The sequence below is a fragment of the Typopeltis vanoorti genome, chromosome 13 (assembly GCF_054136105.1).
Source record: "Typopeltis vanoorti isolate ZY-2024b chromosome 13, IOZ_Tvanoo_1.0, whole genome shotgun sequence".
NCBI classification, from domain to species: Eukaryota; Metazoa; Arthropoda; class Arachnida; order Uropygi; family Thelyphonidae; genus Typopeltis; species Typopeltis vanoorti.
Window position 1 is genome coordinate 129143046 of NC_143561.1, and position 23954 is coordinate 129166999.

At 35.4% G+C, this 23954-nt stretch overlaps 1 protein-coding gene across 1 annotated transcript in view; it reads left to right on the forward strand.

Moving 5' to 3' along the window:
* The window catches only part of LOC150100532 (uncharacterized protein CG43867-like), a 552783-nt gene extending 536467 nt beyond the window's left edge, over positions 1-16316 (forward strand). Inside the window, exon 29 of the mRNA XM_090402673.1 lies at positions 16029-16316. Within this exon, the coding sequence (XP_090258799.1) occupies positions 16029-16316 (288 nt within the window). The remainder of the gene's footprint in view (positions 1-16028) is intronic.
* The last annotated feature ends 7638 nt before the right edge of the window (positions 16317-23954 follow it).

Sequence of the window (23954 nt, forward strand, 5' to 3'; positions counted from 1 at the left end):
GAATCACCCAACTTTGACCTTCTTTGGTTGAAAATATCACTTCTCCACTCAGTCAGATTCATTTGTTGTCTCTATCACTCTCTTAATGCCACCAACCACTCTGAGCTCTTTAATTTCTTTTCCTTACAAATTGATTTTCTCCAATTCCACTCTCCTAACAGCGAATTCATCCTCCTAGGAGATTTAACGTGCACAACACCTTACACAACCTTACACAACGACCTTACACAACGACCTTACACAAATTGTTCACATGCCAACCAGAATACCAGATAACCCGAACCACTTTCCTAAACACCCTAGATCTCTTTCTCACCAATGAACCTTCCAAATACACAGTGAATGTAGTGAGCTACCTGGGTAATTCCGATCACAATCTAGTGCTCATCTCCTTCCCCATGCAACAACGCATACACAGCAACTCCCATACAAGAGTAGTTTTGCATTATAACAGTGCCAAGCCTCCCTGACTTCTATGCCTCATTCCCATGTTTGAACTATTGGTTCTGGTTTTCCAATCCATATATATGCACCATACGTATCACCGAAGTACTGGCATTGAAACATACATTCCTCACACTTCTCTGAACTGCCGTCTCCTAACTAAACCCTGGTTCTCCAAAAGATGTGCTAAGGCTGTACAAATGAAAAATCAAGCATACCACACACAACTAGTGCTCATCTCCAACATGATGGAGATGTAAGCCAAAATTACAAAGTGTGCAATTTTGGCTTACATCAAAAACTCCATCCTCCTTCAATGCTTATACCCAAGTTGATTAATTGTAATGGTATAGATGAGAACACAGACAGATAAGAAAATAACTATTTATTAACTTATTGCTGATATTTCACTGGTATTCTATCCAGCATCTCCAGATCACAAAAACAGTTTGTTGCAGTATGCGAAACAACAACAACAATCCAGTATAACAATGGGACTAGTTTGAACAATCTAGTGCTCATCTCCTTGTACGTATTGTAACGTACAACAAAAAAACAGAGAGAGAGAGAGAGAGAGAAAGCAGGTATTAATTAGGTCTTAAAATGATTGTTCCCCAAATCTTTGGCAAATTTATACAGCCATACTTGCTGAAGTTTGGAGTATGTTTCAAGGCTTCTGTTGATTCCAAGAACAATCTCTCTGACTTATAACAACTTCTATGCAGCACTTTTGTTTTTTTCCGATTGATCCTGTGCGCAGAGTATCCAAGACATGGTGTGCTAGGCCCGACTTGCAATAGCGATAGTGCTGGATGTATTTTTTATGTTCACTGAGGCAGATATCTACAGGTCTTCCTGTCTGTCCATAGTAAGCTCAATCACACAAACAGGGCACTTCATAGTCATAGACTCCTGGATGTGATAAAGAAGAGATTCTATCCTTGGGTTATCTTCTTGTATGTGTAGATTTTCTATAAACCGAAAATGATAAGAAACCATTTGGAAGACGTGATTAGTGTATCCAGGAAGGGAGACAGTCATTAGCTTCTAGTTCCATTGTAAAGCACTATGATTTTTGGGTATTGGCTATTTAAATGCGCTAAGAATGTATCCTGTGTCTGGACCATGTGGCCAAATAGCATGCACATCATCAACATAGTGTAGTCAAAGCATTGGCTTGAGAGTGGCTGTATTGATATCTAGCTTTTCCAAGTGTTCTATGTAGAAGTTGGCTAAGGGGAGAGAAAGTGGATAAACACATTGCTGTCCAATCTAATTGTTTGTATAATTTTACTTTCCATATAAAATAACATGCATGTACTGTGAATTTAAATAGTTCAAATATATCAGAGGGAAAGTGTGTAGCAGTGGCGGCCAGTGAAAATTTTAAGTGGGGGGTGCTGCATATACAAAAAAAAAAAAAACTTTTTTCCTAATCAGTAATGAATTTATTAATAAATAAATTTACATATTAAAAATTGCTTTATTAAAAATATTTCATCCTCACCACGAACAAACACCAATAATAAAAGTTTCGTATCAATAGCAATGACAAGTGCAAACGAATATCGCCGTTAGATCGCAGTGCATTTGTTTCGTGTAAACAATAATTAAAAATATATAATTATTTTCATATTTTCAGCAGTGACACTCATCATAATTCAGCCTTGTATCTATAATAAATAAATAATTATATGTTATTTTAACAAAATAAAATAAGATTTACAAAAAATAGTTCACCAAGCACACACACCAATAATAAACATTTCATATCTCACAGAAATAAGGTGCGTAAACTTACTAAAAATACACTGCCGTTTGAGCAGTTACAGTTGGGAATGACATAACATGCAATGACAAGAGCAAACGAATATCGGTGTTAGATCTCAGTGCATTTGTTTCATAATCTAAAGCGTTAATCGAACAATTCCAATTATTAACTATTCGATCAATGTCAAAACATAAGCTGTAACCTTTAACATGTTGTACTGCATTTATATAATATTGTAAGCGTTGTTATTATTTATAAACACAAACAAAATTTAATTGAAATCCTTGATTTACTAAAGTCCAGCACCCCCAAGCACTGCAACACTGCAGCCCTTGGGGGTGTTGCAGTGCTTATGTACGGGCCGCCACTAGACTTGAGTAAATCAAGGATTTCAATTAACTGTACATTTGTGAATAGTGAGGTGATATGAGAATTCACAATTATGTCTGAACTTTTTTAATGTATGGTTTTTTAAATACTTTTTGGTTGGGCAGAATTTTTACCAAAGGAGGGAGAATTGTTTGTGAGAGTGGCTAGTAGCTTAGCTAAATATCTAGCAAGTTTGTATTTGGGACTGTTTATAGTATCCACAATAGTGCGTAAGGGTGTACCTTGTTTGTGAATTTTTGGTGCTCCATATATCCTGGGTGTTTTGATGTGGAAAGGCATGAATTTGTTAACTGTTTCTTTAGGCCAGGAAGTGACTTTTTTCAATAATTTGGACACCTTATTCTCTTCTAAGTTTGTGGGATCCCGATCTATAATTTCGTATGTTGACTGATCTTGTAAAAGTATGCACATTTGCTTTCATATTCTGTTGTATTCATCACCACAGTTGCATTCCCTTTGTCTGCATTGGTTATGACAATGTAGTTATTATTGTGTAGCTCTTTTAAAGCATCCTTTCTTTTAGGCTTACACGGTAATCAGAATACATTTTGGAAAATTATGGACACAACTACCATGTTTGAGTAAAACTTTAGTTTAATATAAACCAAAATCTAAACTCGATGTTTCGACCTTCATATCAAGTTCATCTTCTGGAGCATGTACACTATATACAGAGAAACAAACTGCACTACAATCTACATGGTTTGCTAAAGTTACTGACCAACCATTACAACACTTATTGGCCTAACCTCTGGTGGGAAAAAAAAAAAACCTTTACTACATCAACACTAGAGTCCTATTATTATTATTATTATCATAATAATAACTTGAACATAATAATAATAGGACTCTAGCATTGATGTAGTAAAGTTTTTTTTTTCTTCACCAGAGGTCAGGCCAATAAGTGTTGTAATGGTTGGTCAGTAACTTTAACAAACCATCTATATTGTAGTGCAGCTTGTTTCTCTGTATATAGTGTATGTGCTCCAGAAGATGACCTTGATATGAAGGTCGAAACGTCGAGTGTAGATTTTGGTTTATATTAAACTAAAGTTTTACTCAAACATGGTAGTTGTCTCCATAATTTTCCAAATTGTACGCTTTTAAAGCAATTATTTTCTTATGTGAGATATTATTTTTGGGAGACTTGGAATGGATTACATTAACTTGGAATGAATTACATCTAAACATTTGTTTAGATGTTGGCTACATCTAAACGAATGTTATTGAGTGTTCCTAGAGGCAGGTCGCATATTCCCCATTCAATGGAAGCCATTATTTTAGCTTTTGGAACTTGCGTGGGAGTAAAGGCAAAATTGTGCCTCAACTTAACATACTAGTGGCTTCTTTGGTTAAAGTTAACGATCATAAATTCACAACAACACGATCTTGTTGTAATTGTGGTCATCGTGTAGCACTATGTTGTTGTTGAAGAATTTAAAATCTTTTCTGGTGCCAGTTTTTAACTTTGACAAATTCTTCTTTAGCTGTTGCATTAATGATACTGTCCAGGATATCTCACAGTTCCATGTTTAAAATATCAAACAGTTTGTCACATAGAATGTTGGTTTAATTTATTTTTGATAGCTCAAGGTGCATAGTGTTTATCTGTTCCTGTATCTATTCTCCCCCCCACCCCATAGCTAACTTCTTCATAGAACACTTGGGAAAGCTAGCTATCAATACAGCCATTCTCGAACCAGTGCTTTGGCTACGCTATGTTGATGATGTGCTTACTATTTGGACAGATGGCCGAGACATATTGGATACATTCTGAGCACATTTAAATAGCCAATACCCAAAAATCCACTTTGCAATGGAACTGGAAGCTAATGACTGTCTGACCTTCTTGGATACACTAATCACACATCTTCCAGATGGTTCCTTATCATTTTCGGTTTATAGAAAATCTCCACATACAGGGAGATATTTACACAAACAATCATGAGCCATCTCAACAGTATCGTATCCTAAAAAGACGAACATATATGGCAAGTCAGGTCTAGCAGACCATGCCTTGGATACCCCTGCACACGGAATCAATTTGAAAAAAACAAAAGTGCTGCACAGAAGTTATAAGTTAGAGAGATTGTTCTTGGAATCAACAGAAGCCTTGAAACATTCTCCAAACCTTAACAAGTATGGCTGTACCAAAGATTTGGGAGACAGTCATCCTTTAGACTTGATTAATACCTGTTTCTCTATCTGGTTTTTTTTTTTTTTTTTTTCATAGATGCTGCCTTATTAGGACTTTGTGTTGTACATTACAATTGTTCAAACTAGTCCCATTGTTATACCGGATTGTTGTTGTTTCGCATACTGTGAGAAACTGTTTTTGTGCTCTGAAGATGCTGGATAGAATACCAGCAAAATATCAGCGATAAGTTAATAAATAGTTATTTTCTTATCAGTCGGTGTTCTCATCTATACCATTAACAGTAATCAACATGTACTTAATGAACACGTAAGCCTTTCCACACATTTGAGGCTTATACCCAAGCCCGAAGTAGATGCAAGAAAACTATTGATGCTTCCAAATTAGCACAATTGAACAGACAAAGAGCAAGAAACTTGCAGCGTGCCCAAATGGCAGCCGTGCCCTTTGGTTTCTTGCAAAAGCAATTGACTAACTTTTGCCCAACACTATTCCCATCCCTATCATACTCTTATGGCTCTATTGCATCATCACCCACAAAAAAAGCCAATCTCTTGGCTTCACACTTTGCGCACATAACTGACAATGGTAAATGCCCCCAACAATTCCAGCTGCCCAACATACAATGCCCCATATATCCTTTTGCCAGAAAGAGGTCAGAAACCTGTTGTCTCAATTAGACACAAAAAAGTCTCCTATTGGCATTCCTCCAATTATCCTGAAGGTTTGTACACAAGAACACTAATGCTTATCCTGTATGCTGCCTGTACATACTCTCTTACTTCTCTGATATGTATCCCACAACCTTGAAATTGGCCTATATTCAACCCATTCCCAAGAAGGGCGACAAAAACACAGCCGTTAGACTACAACCCTATCTCACTCACCTCAGTCCTAAAGTAATGAAGAGAACCATCAATTACCAACTCCTACACTACCTCGAAGGCACCCAGCTAATAAATGTCCACCAGTGTGGAATTTGTAGCTTCTGATCAATAGGAGATGTATTCATATATATCACTCATCTTTGGAGAAATGCCATGGAGAAGTTTGGTAAATCTCAAGTTACTTGATATCTCCAAAGCTTTGGACCAGGTCTGGCACAAAGGCTTACTAAGCAAACTCCCATCATTTGGTCTGTCTCTCAGGATTTCTGCACTTGGAATGCCAGCTTTCTGTCTGGATGCACACCATGTGTGATGGTAGACGGTTCCTTATCCTCTCACCATTCAACTAATGCTGGGCTTTCATAAGGTTCTGTTCTCACACCAACCCTCTTCCTTCTATATATCAATGACCTACTACAGTTGACCTCCAACCCAATACACAGTTTTGCAGATGACAACACATTGCACCCCTCCCTTTCATTTGATAAACCTTACTCTACACAACTCACCTTAACCTACAGAACATCAACCACCACTGCCCTCAATTCTGATCTCCAAGCCATCCTCAAATGGGGCTCAGATAACCCCATCAATTTTAATGCTAGTAAAACTCAGTTCTATCTTATTTCTTACAAAAAAGAACCATTTTCCCAGTATTATTTTTGATAACACTCAAATTTCCAGACAAGATGAGATTTCTCTTCTTGGAATTACCCTGACATTAAGCCTCTCCTGGCATAAACACATCACAACCATTGCATCTTCAGCATCCAAAAAATTATTATTTCTCTTTTGCTCAAGACATTACTTCACCTCCGAAACAGTTAACCTTATACGAATCTTAAATCCGCCCAGCCTATCAAATACTACTCTCACATTTGGAGTGGTGATTCTAAAAGCTCCCCCAAAATGCTTGATAAATGATGCACACACAAGTTTCTGCAACTTGTGTATTCTATAAATATTTCCATGGCAAATGTTCATCTGAAATATCATCAATAATTCCTCCATTCAGTACTAATGTTGGAACGTATACAGCTGCCACCTAACATCCTTTCACAGTACACCCTGAAACCCACAGAACAAGTTTCTTTTTCTCCTCCTTCATCCCTGCTACTGCTGTACTGTGCAACAGCCTAACCCCTGTTATATTTCCCAAAGAATACAATATACAGGCTTTTAAATCAAATGTAAACAATTTTCTCCCTTCCCAACTCACTATCCATATACAGTCTAGACCTTGGCAATGATACCTCATGTTTGTAGCATGTGACAATACTAGCTAGTGCACCTGCTTTTGTGCATTTATTGTTTATTTTAATTTTCATCCATTGTATTCTTTTTTATTGTTTGCTCTGATACATTCTAAGTTTCTAGCCATTTACTCTTATGAACACATTGATAGAGTGTACTTGCCTGCACATGAAACCACAGCCAAGCTACTGTATGTTTAGTAAAGATTTTTTAATATAGGTGAGGCCTGTATAACTCAGTGAAAGTGGCACTTGCATCCTCTGCACTAGGCTGCACAAAGTTATACTTAAGTTCAAGTCTAGCCGCTGACTGGAGGAACTTATTCTAAGCCTTTCTTTGAATGGTTTGCAAGTTAGTTGATCTCACATACAGACAAGCAGGTTTTTTTTTTATTTCGGAAACTCAAGAAAATCAACTGTAAAACTTGCATTATTCCAGACAAAAACATATCATGTTATGTACATGGTACATAACCATGTACCAAGAGATGGCAGCACTTGTTTGTCTGTCTCTTCATCGGCTGTCACTTATAATTAGCGATAGTCTTGGACCAGCTTTCTCTGATTGGCTACTGGTGGAAATTGAACTTCCCACTCAGTCTCCAAAAGCTAAATAGGGTTAAAAGGCCTTGCCTACTCCCTATAAGGGAATAAAAGGTGTTAGCTGATTTATTTTATTTAATATAGGTTCTTGTTATGTGGTCAATATACCAAAATGTTGAAGAATGTCTTTTCAACCACAGAAACCCTCAAAATGCTAATTTTTCCTGTTATATCTTATTATAAATCAAGATCTCACTAAATCTCAAAATGTAAAAAAAAAAGCTTATCAGTTATTAATAAAAGTTACATCTTAGCCCAAAGAGTATAATATATAGCACAGTCTTATTTGTTAGTTTACTTGCTTTGCGATGCTATCATATTGTTTGACTTTTTATAAATAGCAAAAAAAAAAAAAAAAAAATCCTAGGAGTGGAACGGCTGAACTTTTAAAGCCATAGAGCCATAGTAATTTATCTCTTACATATGTAGCATTTCTAGTCAACAATTAATCCTTCACTTCATTAATAGATATGAATTCAGAAATGGTATCAGGACTGTACAATATTGTTATGATGTTAGACTGACACATGTGGATTGCAGAGGTTGGTGGATAGAAAATGATAAGATATGATTGAGATATTTAAATTGCTGAGAGGTAGTAACAGCATTGGCAATAGGGAGATCCTTTGTATGATAGAGCAAGAGAAAGGAGCTACCTTCCAGGGATGTTCCTGAAAGTGATTAGCAAGAGAGTGAGAAGTGGCTTTTTTGCATGGAAGATGGACTGTGGAATGCATTGTCTGATAAGGTGGTGACAGCACGAAGGAAGAATGAGTTTAATTATTACTTAAAATTATAATAATGGAATTAACTCATAAAATATTATTTATTAGTAGAATTTTCACCTGAGTATCTCAAGGCATCTCAAGTACATGTAAAAAGCTAATTAAACAATAACTGACAATTCCAAAAGACGCCACCTAAGTAGCAAATATAAGATAACTAAAAAAGTCATTAAATTTCCTAACCTATTTAAAAAAATAGATAAATAAATAAAATATATATATACAAATTACTATCTCCTACAAAGGGGATAGACATAGACCATTGGATCTGTTTAAGTTAGGAGAGTGAAGTAAAGTTTCGCATGTTTCTTTATAAAGCTATTCCATGAGGAACCAACTTTGGTGAAAGACTTCTGTCTTGTTCCAATGAACTCTATGTCTAGTGTTGATGGCATGCTCTGCAAGTCCAGACAGTTCAGGTTCAAGGTATTGAATATATGACTTGTCTTCTTCTAGCCGAATAAAATCAGATCTTCCTGTTTGTCCAAAATAAGATAACCCACAAGAACAAGGAATCTGGTAGATACCTGGATAACTGTGATGTGGAAGCTTGTGCTTTGGAGAAGTGAGAAAGGTGGACTTTTCTGATGGGTCAAAAGGCAACAAAAATATTTAGTGGTTTTATTACTTTTGCTATTTGTTCACTAATGCCTTGCACATAAGGAATAGGAATATGCATTATTTCTTCTGTATTTGAAGAGGAAGATATATCAAAACTACTCAAAGCTCTTTTGATGAAGGAATTCTTATATCCATTAGATAAAAAAGAGAAAATAATTTATTGCAATTCTTTCTGTAATAGTTCCTCTGAAGAACAAAAGGAGTGGGCCTGATGAACCAGTGTTTTAATAGTTCCTGCCTTTTGACAGGGATGGTGATGAGATTTAGCATGGATATAATGTCCTGTATGAGTCTCCTTCCTATAGACTGAGAAATGTAGGTTACCATCTAGTTGGCAAAGAATTAAAAGATCTAAAAAGACTAACTGCTTATTTACTTCTACTTCTAGGATGAAGTGCATTTCATTTAGAGAGAAACTGCTGTAATTCATCAAAAAAGCCATTCCAGATAGCAAGAACACAAGTCATATATTCAACATCTTGAACCTGAACAGTCTGGACTTGCAGAGCATGCCATCAACACTAGACATAGAGTTCATTGGAACAAGACAAAAGTCCTTCACAAAAGTCGGTTCCTTATGGAATGCTTTATAAAGAAATGTGTGAAACTTTACTTCACTATCCTAACTTAAACAGATCCGATGGTCTATGTCTGTCTCCTTTGTGGGAGATAGAAAAATCTAAAAAGAAGATGACTTTTTAAATCAGCTAATGTTTTTAATTTGTGTGTATATATATATATATATATATATTATTTATCTATTTTTTTAAATAGGTTAGGAAATTTAATGACCTTTATTAGTTATCTTACATTAGCTACTTAAGTGGCACCTTTTAGAATTGTCAGTTATTGTTTAATTAGCTTTTTTACATGTACTGAAGATGCCCGTGATACTCAGACGAAAATTCTACTAATAAATAATATTTTACGTGAGTTAATTCCATTATTATAATTTTAAGTAATGTCTCCTCATGGTATTTCCTTACTGAAATGAGTTTAATTATTATTATCTTCAGACCTTCATGGAGTCAGACTCATCATTGGAGGTCCATCTGTCAAACATACGTACAGCTCATCATACCATGCTTTGAATACATTTACATTCTTTGCAGACACCATACTCTGTCATGCATTCTGATCATTCACCACTCATTATACAAAAAACTTCTCACTCCTTTGCTCACACTCTCCTTATACAGCTTCCAAAGATGATCTCTTGTTCTTCCCCATCTCCCACCAATCTATGAAAAATCTCTTCAATGCTAAATTGATCATATCATCATCATCAAATTCTTGCCACGTACAGGATATGATAGTACTACATAAAAAATTTACATCATTACTAACTTCCTCTCTACAATTTTCCTCCAAATCAGTCTGTTACCTGTCAAGACTCCAACATTATCAGATCCTATATTTCTATCATCTAAGGCACTTTTTACAGTATCAATCCACCTATATCTTGGTCTTCCTGTAATCTTTTTCCTGCCAACCTGGCAGAGAACACTTGTTTTTCTAATCTTTCCTCTCCCATTCTGTTTAAGTGACCATACCACCTGAGATTAGCCCTGCTAACTAATGCATTCCTGGATGCTGACAATGTCATGTTCTTTCCTAATATTCTCATTTTTAATATGATATTGCCATTGATGCCATCTGTTCATGCCCTAATGTCGTGACGACTCCTTTTCTGTGATGTTCTAAATCTATCTAGTTTCAAGTCACCTTTATGAATAATACAACTAATTACGAAATGATCACCGATCCAAAAGTAGGGAAATTTATATTTATACTGCGCCACCCTATTCTTAGATTAGTCTATATAAATAGTAGGATCAGTTCTAAATTAAGTTAACAGTCATCTCATTAGGCCGAATCATCTATTATCATTTTTACTTGGGGTTCCCGCAAGATTCGAATATTTATGAACGGTGCAATAATAAGGAATTCAGGCAAACACAATATTTAGATCAACAAAATAAAACATTTAATATATGATATGGTTAACAAATACAAGAACTCTATTTTAAAATGGAACTATACAATTAACTTAATACAACTTCTTAGGTCACTCATGCTAATACAATGTTCTAACTTCCATTTACAATTCACAGTCTCAAAAACACAAATCTACTTATCTCAGGTTAACATAACAACTTCACAATTAATCAGTCTTCACAAATCTATCAGCTCAATGTTTATATTCACAGCAGGCAATAAACTACGTAAGCAATATTCCAAGCAAATATATTCCGGACCTTGAGCATCGGAAATATATCACAGTTAATGCTAAATTAGACAAACTTATACAACTATTCTTACCAGACAGATTCTTCAATACATCAATTTATTGAGAGAGCACTTATGAACAAACTTAATTAACGTTAGCGGAACACACATAATAAAAATTCTCCACAGTTTAAACTGTACTATTGTTAGTCGCACTTCACTATTCCAAACAACAGTAATTAAGTACTGATATCTTTTCTTGTTCACTTTTCTCCAAGTAATCAATATAACTCTTTCCTAGGGCAACATAGAATTTAATCGTAATCCAGATTAACTGGCATTAATCAGAATTTTCGCATTGACTGTCCAGCTTCCTTTTATCTGATTACGGCATCAACCTTTCTTCATAACAACAGCAGATTTCGCTTATAACATTAAACTTTATGTTTCACTACTTATAGGTTCACTTCCGAACACTTTACTCATAAATTTCTGCCCTGAGGATTTTATAATCTTGGTTCCGCAAAACTCTCTCCTCACTCGCTTAATAATAATTCTTCTCTCCTCTCTATCTTATCTATGACCTTCCTTCCTCTTTACCCTTTTTCTCTATATTCTATATGACCTTCACTCCCACCTTACGTTCGAACACCACGTTCTTCTCCACTCGTGGTTGTTTACGCGTGCGTCTCCATGACAATAGACTAAAAGTAAATATTTCGCTAATGTAATGTATGCTCTTTTACTACTACATTTGTGATTACATAACATTAAATATTTTACAAATAAGAACAACATAATATTTAAGCTACTTCTTCAACTTTTTGATTACGTATACAGTTAAATATAAAATAACACTTTACGTTACACCATATATATTTGGTTATACAAAATTCTATACATTTTATTATTTTATAAACTAATAATAGGTCAGGTTTTAATTAAATATTTATTTAGTAATTCTCAATTAAGGAATAATAAATAATTTTATATAAGTCATGATTAATATTTAATAAGCAATGTTAAATGTGAATGAAAAAAAATAAATTACATAACATAGCTTCATTCACAATTTAACAATATTGCCATTGATGCCATCTGTTCATGCCCTAATCTTTCTCAGGATCCTTATATCTGTGGTCTCTAGTCTTTGGTCAAGTGTTTTACTTCTGATCCAGCTCTCAGATTACATAAGTTCAAATTGGTTTAAACACTGTCTTGTATACAGCTAATTTTGTGTTTTGACTAATTTCTCTCTTATTCCATATAAATGTATTCAGTTAACTTCCTACCATACCATCTTTGTTGATTGTGTTGTCTATTTCCATATTTAATTTATCATCTTCACTAAAAAAGTTTTACTTGTTCAATATAGGTTCTCCATTCACAATGCAGTTGATATTTTCAGTGCTTCTGCCTATTTTCATTGTCTTTGTCTTGTTATTGCTGACCTGCATACCACATCTATTACAACAGTTATTCAATTTAGTCAGGGGAATCTTGCAGACTTGTAGTGGAATTATTTAGAAGTATAACATCATCCACATAAAGCAAAGAGCTGAGATTAACATCTCCAATTTTGATATCATGATACCACTTTCCCTTCATAATGTGATCCATATAATGAATATAACAGAGGGGATAATGTACATCCTTGTCTCACACCAGATTTAACATTAAACCATCTTCCTGTACTGTCTTCAATTCTAACTGTTGACTTAGAACTCAAATAACGATTAAGTATTGCTTGATATAATGCCTCATTGACACCATATAACTAGCATATTGAATAGCTTCTCTCTTGGCACCTTGTCATATGCCTTTTCCAGATTTACAAAACTTAAATATAGATCTTTGTTATGTTCCCATGATTTCTCAACTATTTATTGCAAGGTGAAGATCTGATCCTGACAGGGTCTATTTGGCCTGAATTCAGCTTGTTCTTCACCAAGCTTTCCTTCCACAATCCTTCTTAACCATTTCTCAAGTATACTTGCATAAATCTTACCAGGAACACTCAGTAAAGAAATACCTCTACAATTCTCACATTCAGTTTTATTTCCCTTTTTATTTATGGGTACTATGAGAGCAATACTTCAACCATCTGGAATTTGTCCCTCTGTCCGGGCCTTCTGAACTATGCAGTGCAGCCACTGTAAGACTTTTATACCTCCATACTTGAGCATTTCTGGTCAAATATCATCTACTCCTGCTGCCTTTCCACACTTCAGGCCTTTGATGGCTTTTTCTACTTCAAATATGGATTGTATTCCTGACTGCATGCCTGTTGAGTGTTTTTTACAACTGCTAAATTGATAAGAACCCCTTACAACTTATACATTCCTGTTATAAACCCCCCCCTCCTCCTCCTCCAATTCAGTAGACTCTATACATTGCATTCTCAACTTGTCTTTCCTACTCAACATTCCAGCAACCAGAAACCACCTGAGTAAATCATCTCTGGGCCCTTTCTAGTCCATATGCAACCTAATCAAGGCCTTAGACAATGGAACCATAACCTCCTTCCTTTTTACAAGTCCTTTAGCATGACCCTCCTCCATATTATTGTCATAATTTGCTGTGCTGTCCTAACAATTTTAGCAGTGTGTACTCTAAAATTTAAATCCTTATCTATCATTACCCAAAAACTCTTACTGCCTCCACCTCCTCCAATATATCTCCACCAAGTGCATACTGTACATCCTATTCTTGTTCGAAATTTTAAAATCTTGTCTTTTGTGACATTGAACTGTTAAACCCATTCACTCAGTCTATGCAAGTCCTCTTATAAATCCACAGCATCTTCTGTACTCATAGTTCTTCCTAAGTTTGCATCATATGCAAACAACTTATCCCCATTGAAAACTTCCCTGATATTATTAACATAAAAGTTAAACAGCAATGGCTCCCGGTCCTTCTATCACACCACTAATGGCCTTTCTCTTCTGCTCCCCCATACACAATTTGCTGATACCTATCAGATAGCCAGTCTTCAATCCAATGAATTAATCTAATATCCAACCTCCCATCTGTTGTAGTTTAAAACTTAAGTGACAATCTATCAAAAACCTTTGGAAAATTAAGTATACTACTGTGTGTTCATCTCTCTGTCACTTTATTGTAATATGTAAGCAGATTATTAAAACATGACCTTTCTTTAGCAGATCCATGTTATCAAAGAGAATACTGCTTTTCAACCCAATTCTGGTTGTTATTGGTTCTCACTAACCTCTCCAGCACTTTAGAACCTGACCCAATGTAAGACTCATATGAAACAAATATGTCAAGGGGGGAACTACTGTATATCACTACAGTGATATACAGTAGTCCCCCCCCCCCTTATCTTCAGGTTCACTTTCCGTGGTTCCACGGAACCTGAACCTGTCCAACCATGTCTCACTTATTCCAACAATTTTTGGGTGAACAAACTCAATCAATGCAATGATTTTGTGCCCCTTATTTTGGATGCTTCCAGCATTTATACAAACGTAACAGTTCATTTCTTGATCTACAAAAGTTTTGCTGATACTCTTATTAGACATGACTTCTCCATACTTTCCTCGAGCAATTGCTCTTTCTCTCTCATTACACATCCCAGAATCTTCTCCAAACCCTAAATCTCAGGCCATACCATTCTTGTCTTGTCTACTCACACATTGACTTCCCCTGAGCATCAACTCCTCATATGCTAAGTCCCCCCTGTCCACCCCAACTGCCATTCTCCAGTCTTGCACACACACACCTGTTCTTTCATTCTGAAGCAATCCTCTTCCCAATTCATAAACATGCCTTCAACCCCTCCTTTTTTACTCTTCTGCTCTTCCACATCACTTATTACTCACTTAAATTCATTCCCTGTATTCATTACTCTCCCTTCCAGATGACTGTTAAGGAGTCATATGATAGACCCATAGTGAGTCTTGTAACTCCATGTAGGTCCTGAATAATTTCAAGCAAGCACAACAATTCATTCTTGCATCATTACAATAATACTGTATCCAGTTAGCTAAGTGTGAGATGTCTAGTAGCCACTTTTCTAATATGTAAGCAGGAAAGGGAATTGCTGCAAAATTGTTTTCCATTTTAAACTGTTGAGAAGCAGTTACAGGGTAGACATTGGAGAGTTCTTTCACTTGGTGGAAGGAGTGATGACAAGGTGCCATCCCTGGAAGTTCCGAAAGGAGGCTGTGCGCAAGAGGGTGAGGAGTGGTTTCTTTGCATGGAGGATGGTTGAACCTTGGAATGTATTACCTGAGAGAGAGAGAGTGGTTGGAGCGGGAACGGTCAGTGGGTTCAAGGAGTGGTATGATAAACTTTGTGTTTCCTAAAAATGACCTCTCACGATGAGTCTTTTGACTCCATGGAGACCTGGATAATAATAATATAAAATTAATTAGCAAAACTTCATACAAGGTGTGTGTGCTGAAAAGTTGTGATAATTACCATGAAGGAATTGAGGTAGAGCTATTTAACTTACACATTATTCTGACCACAAGAAAGAACGTATTCTCCATGATATGTTCTTTCTTGTGGTTATATCAGTCGCCTTAATATCATGTTTGTTCTAGGTGTTTATCAGAACTTTTCAGCTAACCCCCCCCCCCTTTGTATGATTGATATGTATTATAATACAGTTAACTCTCACTGCAGAAAACTAAGGACCAAGGAGCTGTCCCATAATTTGTTGTAGTGAATTTGCTTCAAATTAGCATTAATGCTATGGGATTTATGACAAGAATTTTTAGGTAGTTTGCAGTGGCAAGTAAATTCACTTAATGAGAGTTGACTGCATCATTATTATTCATAACTTTATATAAATTTTATTTTATCCTTGAAATAAATTTTGTCTTTAACTGTAATAAATTATATTGATTTGGTTTGTATTTGTAGATCCTTGAAATTACCTTGCTCATTGCTGATTACATGAATGCTTTGGGTCGGTTGCCTACAGTACCGCCTTCTCCACAGAACAGTACTCTCAGTCGACTGGAAAAGATTCGAGCCAAAATCAGAGCAGCAGCAGGCTCTAGCATAGCTGGCAGTACAACTGGAAGTACTCTTGTTCCTGTGCTCAGTAGTTGTGTTGACTCACCAGACATTGTTAAAATGGCTGCTGAAGCTGATGGACGACTGCAGAGGGGTGATTCCAAAAAAAGAGCAGGAAGTGATTCAACGTGACTATCACCCATTTCTTGTCTTCATAATATTGCTAGAAACTGGAGATGTGCTTCCATGTCTGTGGCAGTAAAAACTTTCCACAAGTGTCATGCCACATTGCAATGGTATATCAAAAGGAGGAGCAAACCTTATTTAATACATGTTCCAGATGGAAATTGGAGTAATGTGCATAGACGACTTAAAACTATTTCTGAGGTGTCAACAAATGTATTTCAAATCAGTTTTCCACCTCACTTTCAATCATGGCTCAAATTTGAACTGGTGCATGTTTATGTGTTCCATGTAATAATGCAATCTCTGTCGACATTCTCCTTCATTCTTCTTTGAATTCAGGTCGACTGCTTGTTGTCACTATGTGACAATCATATTGGAACATTGTAACAAATCAACACTGTCTTGTGCTAGTACGATGTTTTATTGTGCTGTTATTAATACCAGAGGAACTAAAACTCAAAAAAGCACCAAGACAGCCCTATTTATTTTAAGGGTATATTTTTTCTTTACTGAGGGGGGGGGGGGAGAGAAACAGAGAAATGTATATTTAGCATGTAATTCCCTTGAAAGTAGTAATTTCTTAGCTCTTTTTTACACACAGATCAATTAATTATGTGCCCTTTTTTAGGGATCGTTTTATAGATGGCCAAGCACTGGCATTCCAGTTTAAGTGCATAAGATATCTCAGGATATGTCAAGTCATCCATTTCTGGATCTGTACTGAACCCATCCTTTATATCATGCCAATATTCAGACTAGTCATTCCACATTCTGTACAATCTCATCTTAAAAGTTCATAGAGCCTATTCTGTAACCCAAACAGCAGAAACACTTGGCTGATGAGAGCAGCCTATTTTCTTACACAGAATAAATCTGTACATATCAAAGAATGAATGTATAATTACTCTAGTTTGGGATTAGCTATTAGTGTAAAGCTATTAGAGTTCCCTTTGTTATGCTCATATCACTATGTTATTCTGTATAAATCTCATGTGAGAGTGTTGTGTTCACAGCATAAAGATTTAGCTAAAAAAAAAATTACGTCATATTCTCATACTAGATTTAACTGAAATGTGTCAATATTTATTAGTCATTTTCCAGAAAGCATAGTTTTTTTGCATGACTATTTCTTACAGAGGTGATTTCAATAGTAAATCAACTTTCCATAGTGGCAGGGATGTTATGACTTCTGTGTGCTACCCTTGTAATGAAGCATAATTGAAAATCTTTAGGCAGATATACAGTTGAGAAAAGCAAAAATCTAAATTTTTCTTGTTCACATTTAACTGTATGTATCATCTTGCACTTATGTTAGACTCGATGGTCTGTCAAGGCCAGGTAAACCTTTAATCAGCCTATCATAGGAGCTATCTCCATTTAGAGCAGGTTTTAACTATATACAAAGGCACTTTATACTTCATGAAATAGTCTATATCAGGATTTATCTATCTATATATATATATAGTGAGTGACACAATGTTCATAGCTGACAAAATGTCCAATCTCCAGCTTATGTTCCCTAGTCAGAGCTCATGGAGTTCAAGAATAGTACAAATCTTAATTTAGCATACCATTTCTGGTAATTAATAGAGATACGAACTATCACTTAAGTTTGATTACAGACTTAATGTATTTTAGAACACAGAGGAAAAAACAGTTCTTTTTCTTTAGCTCTGTGTTCTAAACATACAAACACATTGGCAGCATGTGTAAGAATTGCAACCAATAACAGAATGATGTATAGTGTTCATCCATTATCTAATCACGTTTGAAAATTAATTTGCTTGTGCCTTTCAGCCTGTCATTTGCAAATATATAGTTACATGCATGTACAGCTATGTAGTGGCGTTCCTAGAGTTCATTTGACATGTTAACTCATTCAAGGACTGGTTAACGGAGATAAATGTTTCAGGGTTTCACAGAGACAAATAATAGAGATAACTTAAGATTTCACTCACTGGCCTATACACTTGCAAAATTTTAGTGCCTTTCAGTAGATCTTCACATATGCATCCCATATGTGATAAACAACAAATATCAAAATGGTCTTTATCTCTCATTAGACATTTGGCAGCATGTTTGGAGCAACAGAAATGTAAGCAACATTTTTCTGCTGATACATTTGAGCCACACCCAAACCAGTTGGAGAACAAGTTAACAGGTATAGCCTTAGCCATAATTACAAATAACAGTAAAGCTTTTAGGGACCACAGGAATACTTTGTTATAGCAGATATTTTGTTATAGTAAATGTATTTTAGCACATCATTATACCTATGGATCCCTGAATTTAGCAATCCAAAACAAACACCATACTTTGTATCACATTGTGAATAGTGACATTTTGAGTGTTTGCTTTTACAAAAATCAAATATGTGACTATGACATGATTAGCTGCATGTGAATGCAGTTGTAAATTTTGAGTATTGCATAAAATTTAAGCTTTTCTCTTACAAAATATGAACTTTGATTTTAATATCTGTAGTCTCTTTACAAAAAAAAAAAAAATTAGTGATTTTATTCATAGCATACTTTTTTGTAAGTCAACTCACTTAGTCCAGTAATTCACTAAATCAGGCATGGCCAACTTCATTCTATATGAGCGCCAATATATGATGAGTGGTAGCGTCAAGAGCCACACACTTTTAGACAGAACTTAAATGTTGCAAAAATTCAGAAAAAATATAACTATTGCCTTGCATAATAACTATAGCCTGAAAAAATGCAGAAAAAATTCTGCATTTTTTAAGGCTATAGTTATATGTATTGAGTTATTATATTTGTTAAATCGTTTTACTACTGGGAGAACAATATAAAATACTAGATTAATTTAAATATAAGTTAAATTTAATTATATATTTCTGGTTTTTTTTTTTTTTTACATGTAACACAACTTAATGAGAACACTGAGTGTTCATTTGTGGCAACAAGTTCATCAAAGTCGAGTTTCAATGATGACGATGATATTCCTAACAAATCCTGAAGGTGGTCATCAGTCAGTTGGCTTCTTTGTGATGATTTAACCGCCCTCATAGTTGAGAAAGTGCATTCACATATGTGTGTACTTCCAAACATAGATGCAATTCTCAAGCTGAAATCACTCAGTGCATGATATTTTTTCCTTGGTACCAGTTTCCAAAAGTCAATGCCTATCTCCACCCTTGACTGGAAAAAGGGGTCACTTTGAAGGTCACACAACTCCAATTGAATAGTGTCATGCTGCTCTGAATGTCGCATTTCATTGGGTTGTTAAATAATGTCAGTTGTGGCCGCATGTCACTGAAGTCAGAAAATCGCTTACTGAATTGCTCCAAAAGTTGGTCTAACATTGGAACAGAAAACTTAAAGTCAATGTCATGGCTCTCCTCCATCAACTCCCTGCAGGGAGGGAAATGTACCAAGTTTCCTCTGACTAGGGTGAATTTAAAAACCTTCATTCGACTTATGAACCCATCTAGGTGTCCAACTAAATCTGAGATTGTTTGGTTACTTCCCTGTAAATTCACATTGAGTTCATTCATGTGGTGTGTGAGGTCTGTTAGAAAGACTAGTAAGCTGTTAAAATGAGAATCACGTAGTTTTGTGATCAGTTCTTTGTTTGTCTTCTTGTGTTCCTCTAAAAACTTTTATTTCCTTTCTCAAAGCAAAAAACCGTTTCAAACAGTTCCCTCTGCTTAGCCAACGTACTTCTGTGTACAACACTAATTTGTCATATTCTGCCTCCATTTCTGTTAGAAAAGAAAGAAACTTGTGGCGTGTCAAGGCCTGATTTCTGCCTTTAATTAGATTCACACACTCCATTACAGTTTTCATAACATCCTCTATCTCCAGAATTTTACCACACAGAGCCTCCTGATGTATAATGCAATGCAATTGATTCCAGCTTCCTTGTTTCCAGCTAAGCCTGTTTAAGTACCACGCATTGATTTGGCACCACCTGTCACAATAGCTGCGAGATTGTTGATGTCACCAGTACCATTTACAACCTTCATAATTGCATCATAAATGTCTTGACCTTTGGCTGTGTTATGTAATGATTCTAATGCTAGTAGCTCTTCATTAATAACCAAGTCTTTGGAAACAGTTCAAATGAAAATTAGAAGTTGAGCTGTATCTGTTATGTCAATTGAGTCATCCAAAGGCAATGAGAAATAAGCTGAAACTGTAATAACACTTTTTAATTTATTTAATATGTGACAACCTATTTCCTCGACTCTTTTTGTTACAGTTTGTTTTGATAGGGGGATGCTTTCAAACTCACTGGCAAGTTTATCTTCCCCAAATGCACATGCCATTTTTACAGAACAGCGTTTTACAAATTCACCATCAGATAATGATTTTTTTGCTTTTGCTATCTCTGCGCTTACAACAAACGATGCCAAGAGCGAGCTTTTTTGTATTGATGTTGGTTTAGTAAAAATAGATTGCTGAGCACTAACCTTTCTCTTCAAATTACGAACAATTTTAGTACACACTTGTCCAACGTAATCTTGGTATTTAGCGGCATGGTGCTGTATGTAGTGGTGTTTGAGGGTATATTCCTTGTGCACAGACAATACTTGAAAACACACAAGGCACAGTGGTTTGTTGTTGTTTATAAACAGAAATTCATTTTCCCATTTCTCCTGAAATGACCTGTTTTCTTCACACATCTTACGTTTCTTAATCATAGTACACAAAGGCTGAAGTAACTGACCAGGGGACACAAACTGCAACAATAACACTGTTAACTGTGAAACTGATCACTGTAACCAGAGCAGAGCAAGTGACTTTCAGTGATGTGGTACTCTGGAGTGCATAGAAATCTACCACTCCCATTATACAACTCGCACAGAGAAGCAGTAAATTTTATAATCTTTTTAAAGCAATTTTGATTCCGTGTTGAGAATATAAATTGTTTCCGTCATCAGAAATAATGAACATAACTAGCATATCAATCAGAAAATCTGCGGTCAAAACTAATAGTTAATTGATAATACATATAATTTAATATAGTTTTTATCCTGCTGTGGGCTGCACAAAATCACAGTATGGGCAGCATACCTGTTGTTGGCCACCTATGCACTAAATGATAGATTAATAGATTATTGTCAATAAAAGTCTAAGTTTTGCATTCTTTGACTAACAAAAAGTTCTCAATTTTTGCATAGTTCTCCTTGGATTTATATTTAATTTATTCCTTCCCTGCTCCCCCCCCCCCTTTTTTGTGTATATAGATAGATAGATAGATACAGAAATTATTCTTTAAGTGTTCAGATTAGATTATTTAGGTATCAGATTATTTTCATTGCCTAGTGTGAGACAACCATACTGCTTACTGAAGGCCTGATATGGACAAAAAAAAAAGTAGCATGTTTAGTTTCTAGGATCAAGTTCCTGGAATATCTTAATTCTCTACCAATAGTTTTACAACTTTTAATTGCAATTTATCCATTGTGTCAAGAAAAAATAAAAAAAAAATATAAAAAACTTCCTTTGCTTCCACATAAAATTTGAAGGCTACAGTTTTCTACATTGAAGGGCTTCTGATGTTATCATCCTTCCAATCATGTCCGATTCATCTGGCATCATATGATTGTTTCTAGGTCACCATTTGCTGGGAAAAAAATCGTTTTTGTTTACTGATTGTTTTTTTAAATCCATATGCAACATGTCCTATCTATTTTCACTCTTTTCTTAATTCATAGTCTAATGGTTAGTGTAGCTGTCTCCATTTATACTATTTTTTTTATTTTGTTATTGGCCATGTTTCTATCCATTCAGTCACAGCAGAGATAATACATTGATTACAGAGTTAGGCTATAATTACAGGTCTTACTTTACTGGATTGGAATTTTTTTTTCAATTTGACCAAATGTCTTCAACCCATCTTATTCTTTTTTTTATTTTTTCATATATATGCTTCTTTTTCCTAATGTAAAACATGATTTTAGAGTAATCTAAAACTGTTATCTTTTAGATAAATTAAATATGCCAAGAAATCACATTCTTGGTTTAATCTTTTATCCAAGTGTAAGCAAACAGTATTTGCATGTGAAGATACTTTATTATTATGTGACACCTCCAAGGAGTCCAAAGACTCATCGAGGGAGGGCACCTACTCTACAACTCCACCAACTATAGTGAACTGCATTATCTACACCAATGCCATCTACTGGCCATCACCACTATTTCTAAATTATCTATAGGTACCACTTTCATGGGCATTGCTCACCAAACTTGCTGTCCATTACCATTCATCAGCTTTCCTCTAATCATACAATAATTTCCTCTAATTTTTTGGAAAACAGCCTTCCTATACTGTTTTTCCCAATGAATACAACCTCCAGTTTTTCAAGAAACTTTTCAGTAGATTCCTTTCTCCTTAACCTCTTATCCATATGCTGCACTGTTGTGTTATAGGTTTTGTGACCTCTTATGCATGAGGTTCAGGGCTGGTCCGAGAGCATCTGATGCCCCTAGGCAAAGAAAATTTAGGTGCCCCTATACATTGTCTGTCTATATATTTTGTCATACTCACAAGCACAGGTACACCTATACATGTGGATATGTATAAAAATAAATAATCGCCCCTAGGCGATTGCCTAGGTTCCCCTAATGATAAAACCGGCCCTGATGAGGTTAATATATATTTATTTAAGATATATTGAATAAACAGTTTGTTGCGATGCCTATAATAATTTTTAGTGCATCCCTAAATCTAAGGCAAATTAGCCTATCTAGGTCAATTTTGTTGTAAAGTAAAATTTTATAACAGATTCTGTCACAGTTTAGTGCTTCTGTTTGTCCATGCAATATCTGCATTTATCTCATATTTTATTCAATGCTATTAATAGTGTACTGAATTGGAGAATTATGTTGGTGCCTATTAAAGATATAATGGATCAAGGTTATACAGTATATGAAAAATATGACTCTGAACTAGAGGTGGGCAGTTATTTATAGGCTGGGTTGTTATGAGGATTCACATGAGCTATAACATACATAAATCCAACTTATTATTATTCATAATTAAGTTCTAAGATTCATTGTATAAGGTCTACTTTAATGCAGAGGCTATCATACTACTCCTTGAACTTATTCATTGTCTGCACTCTTGCCATCCCCTGAGGCAATACATTTTGTGCAACTCTCCATGCAAAAATGCTACTTCTTGTCCTCACAACTTTCAGAAATGGACTCTTTCATATGAGGAAGAAACAAGAACAAACTCTCTTTCAATATCCATTCAGAAAATACTTTTAATAGCTTAATGTCTCAATCAAATTACCCTTTCATCTTCTATCCACTAGACTGTATGCTTTGGTCCATCCTCATAACCAGCATTGTGCAGTCCCAATATCCCTACCCTCTCCCAAGTTATTTCATACCTTACAAATCCCATTCTGAGTTATTTATACAGCCTTTACAGTATGTTACCTGAACATCAGATGTCTTTCCACCATCACTCCACGATCCCTTGCTTTTTCTATTATATAAACATTCAACCAAAGATAGTATGTATTTGTTGTTCATCACATACTTGAAAGCTTTGTTGTGTTAAACTTATATACCAATTCATTTGACATACTTTATTCAAATCCTCCTGAAAAGCTACGACAGCAGCACTGTTACTGGTAACTGCCTCAAGTTTCATATCATTTGC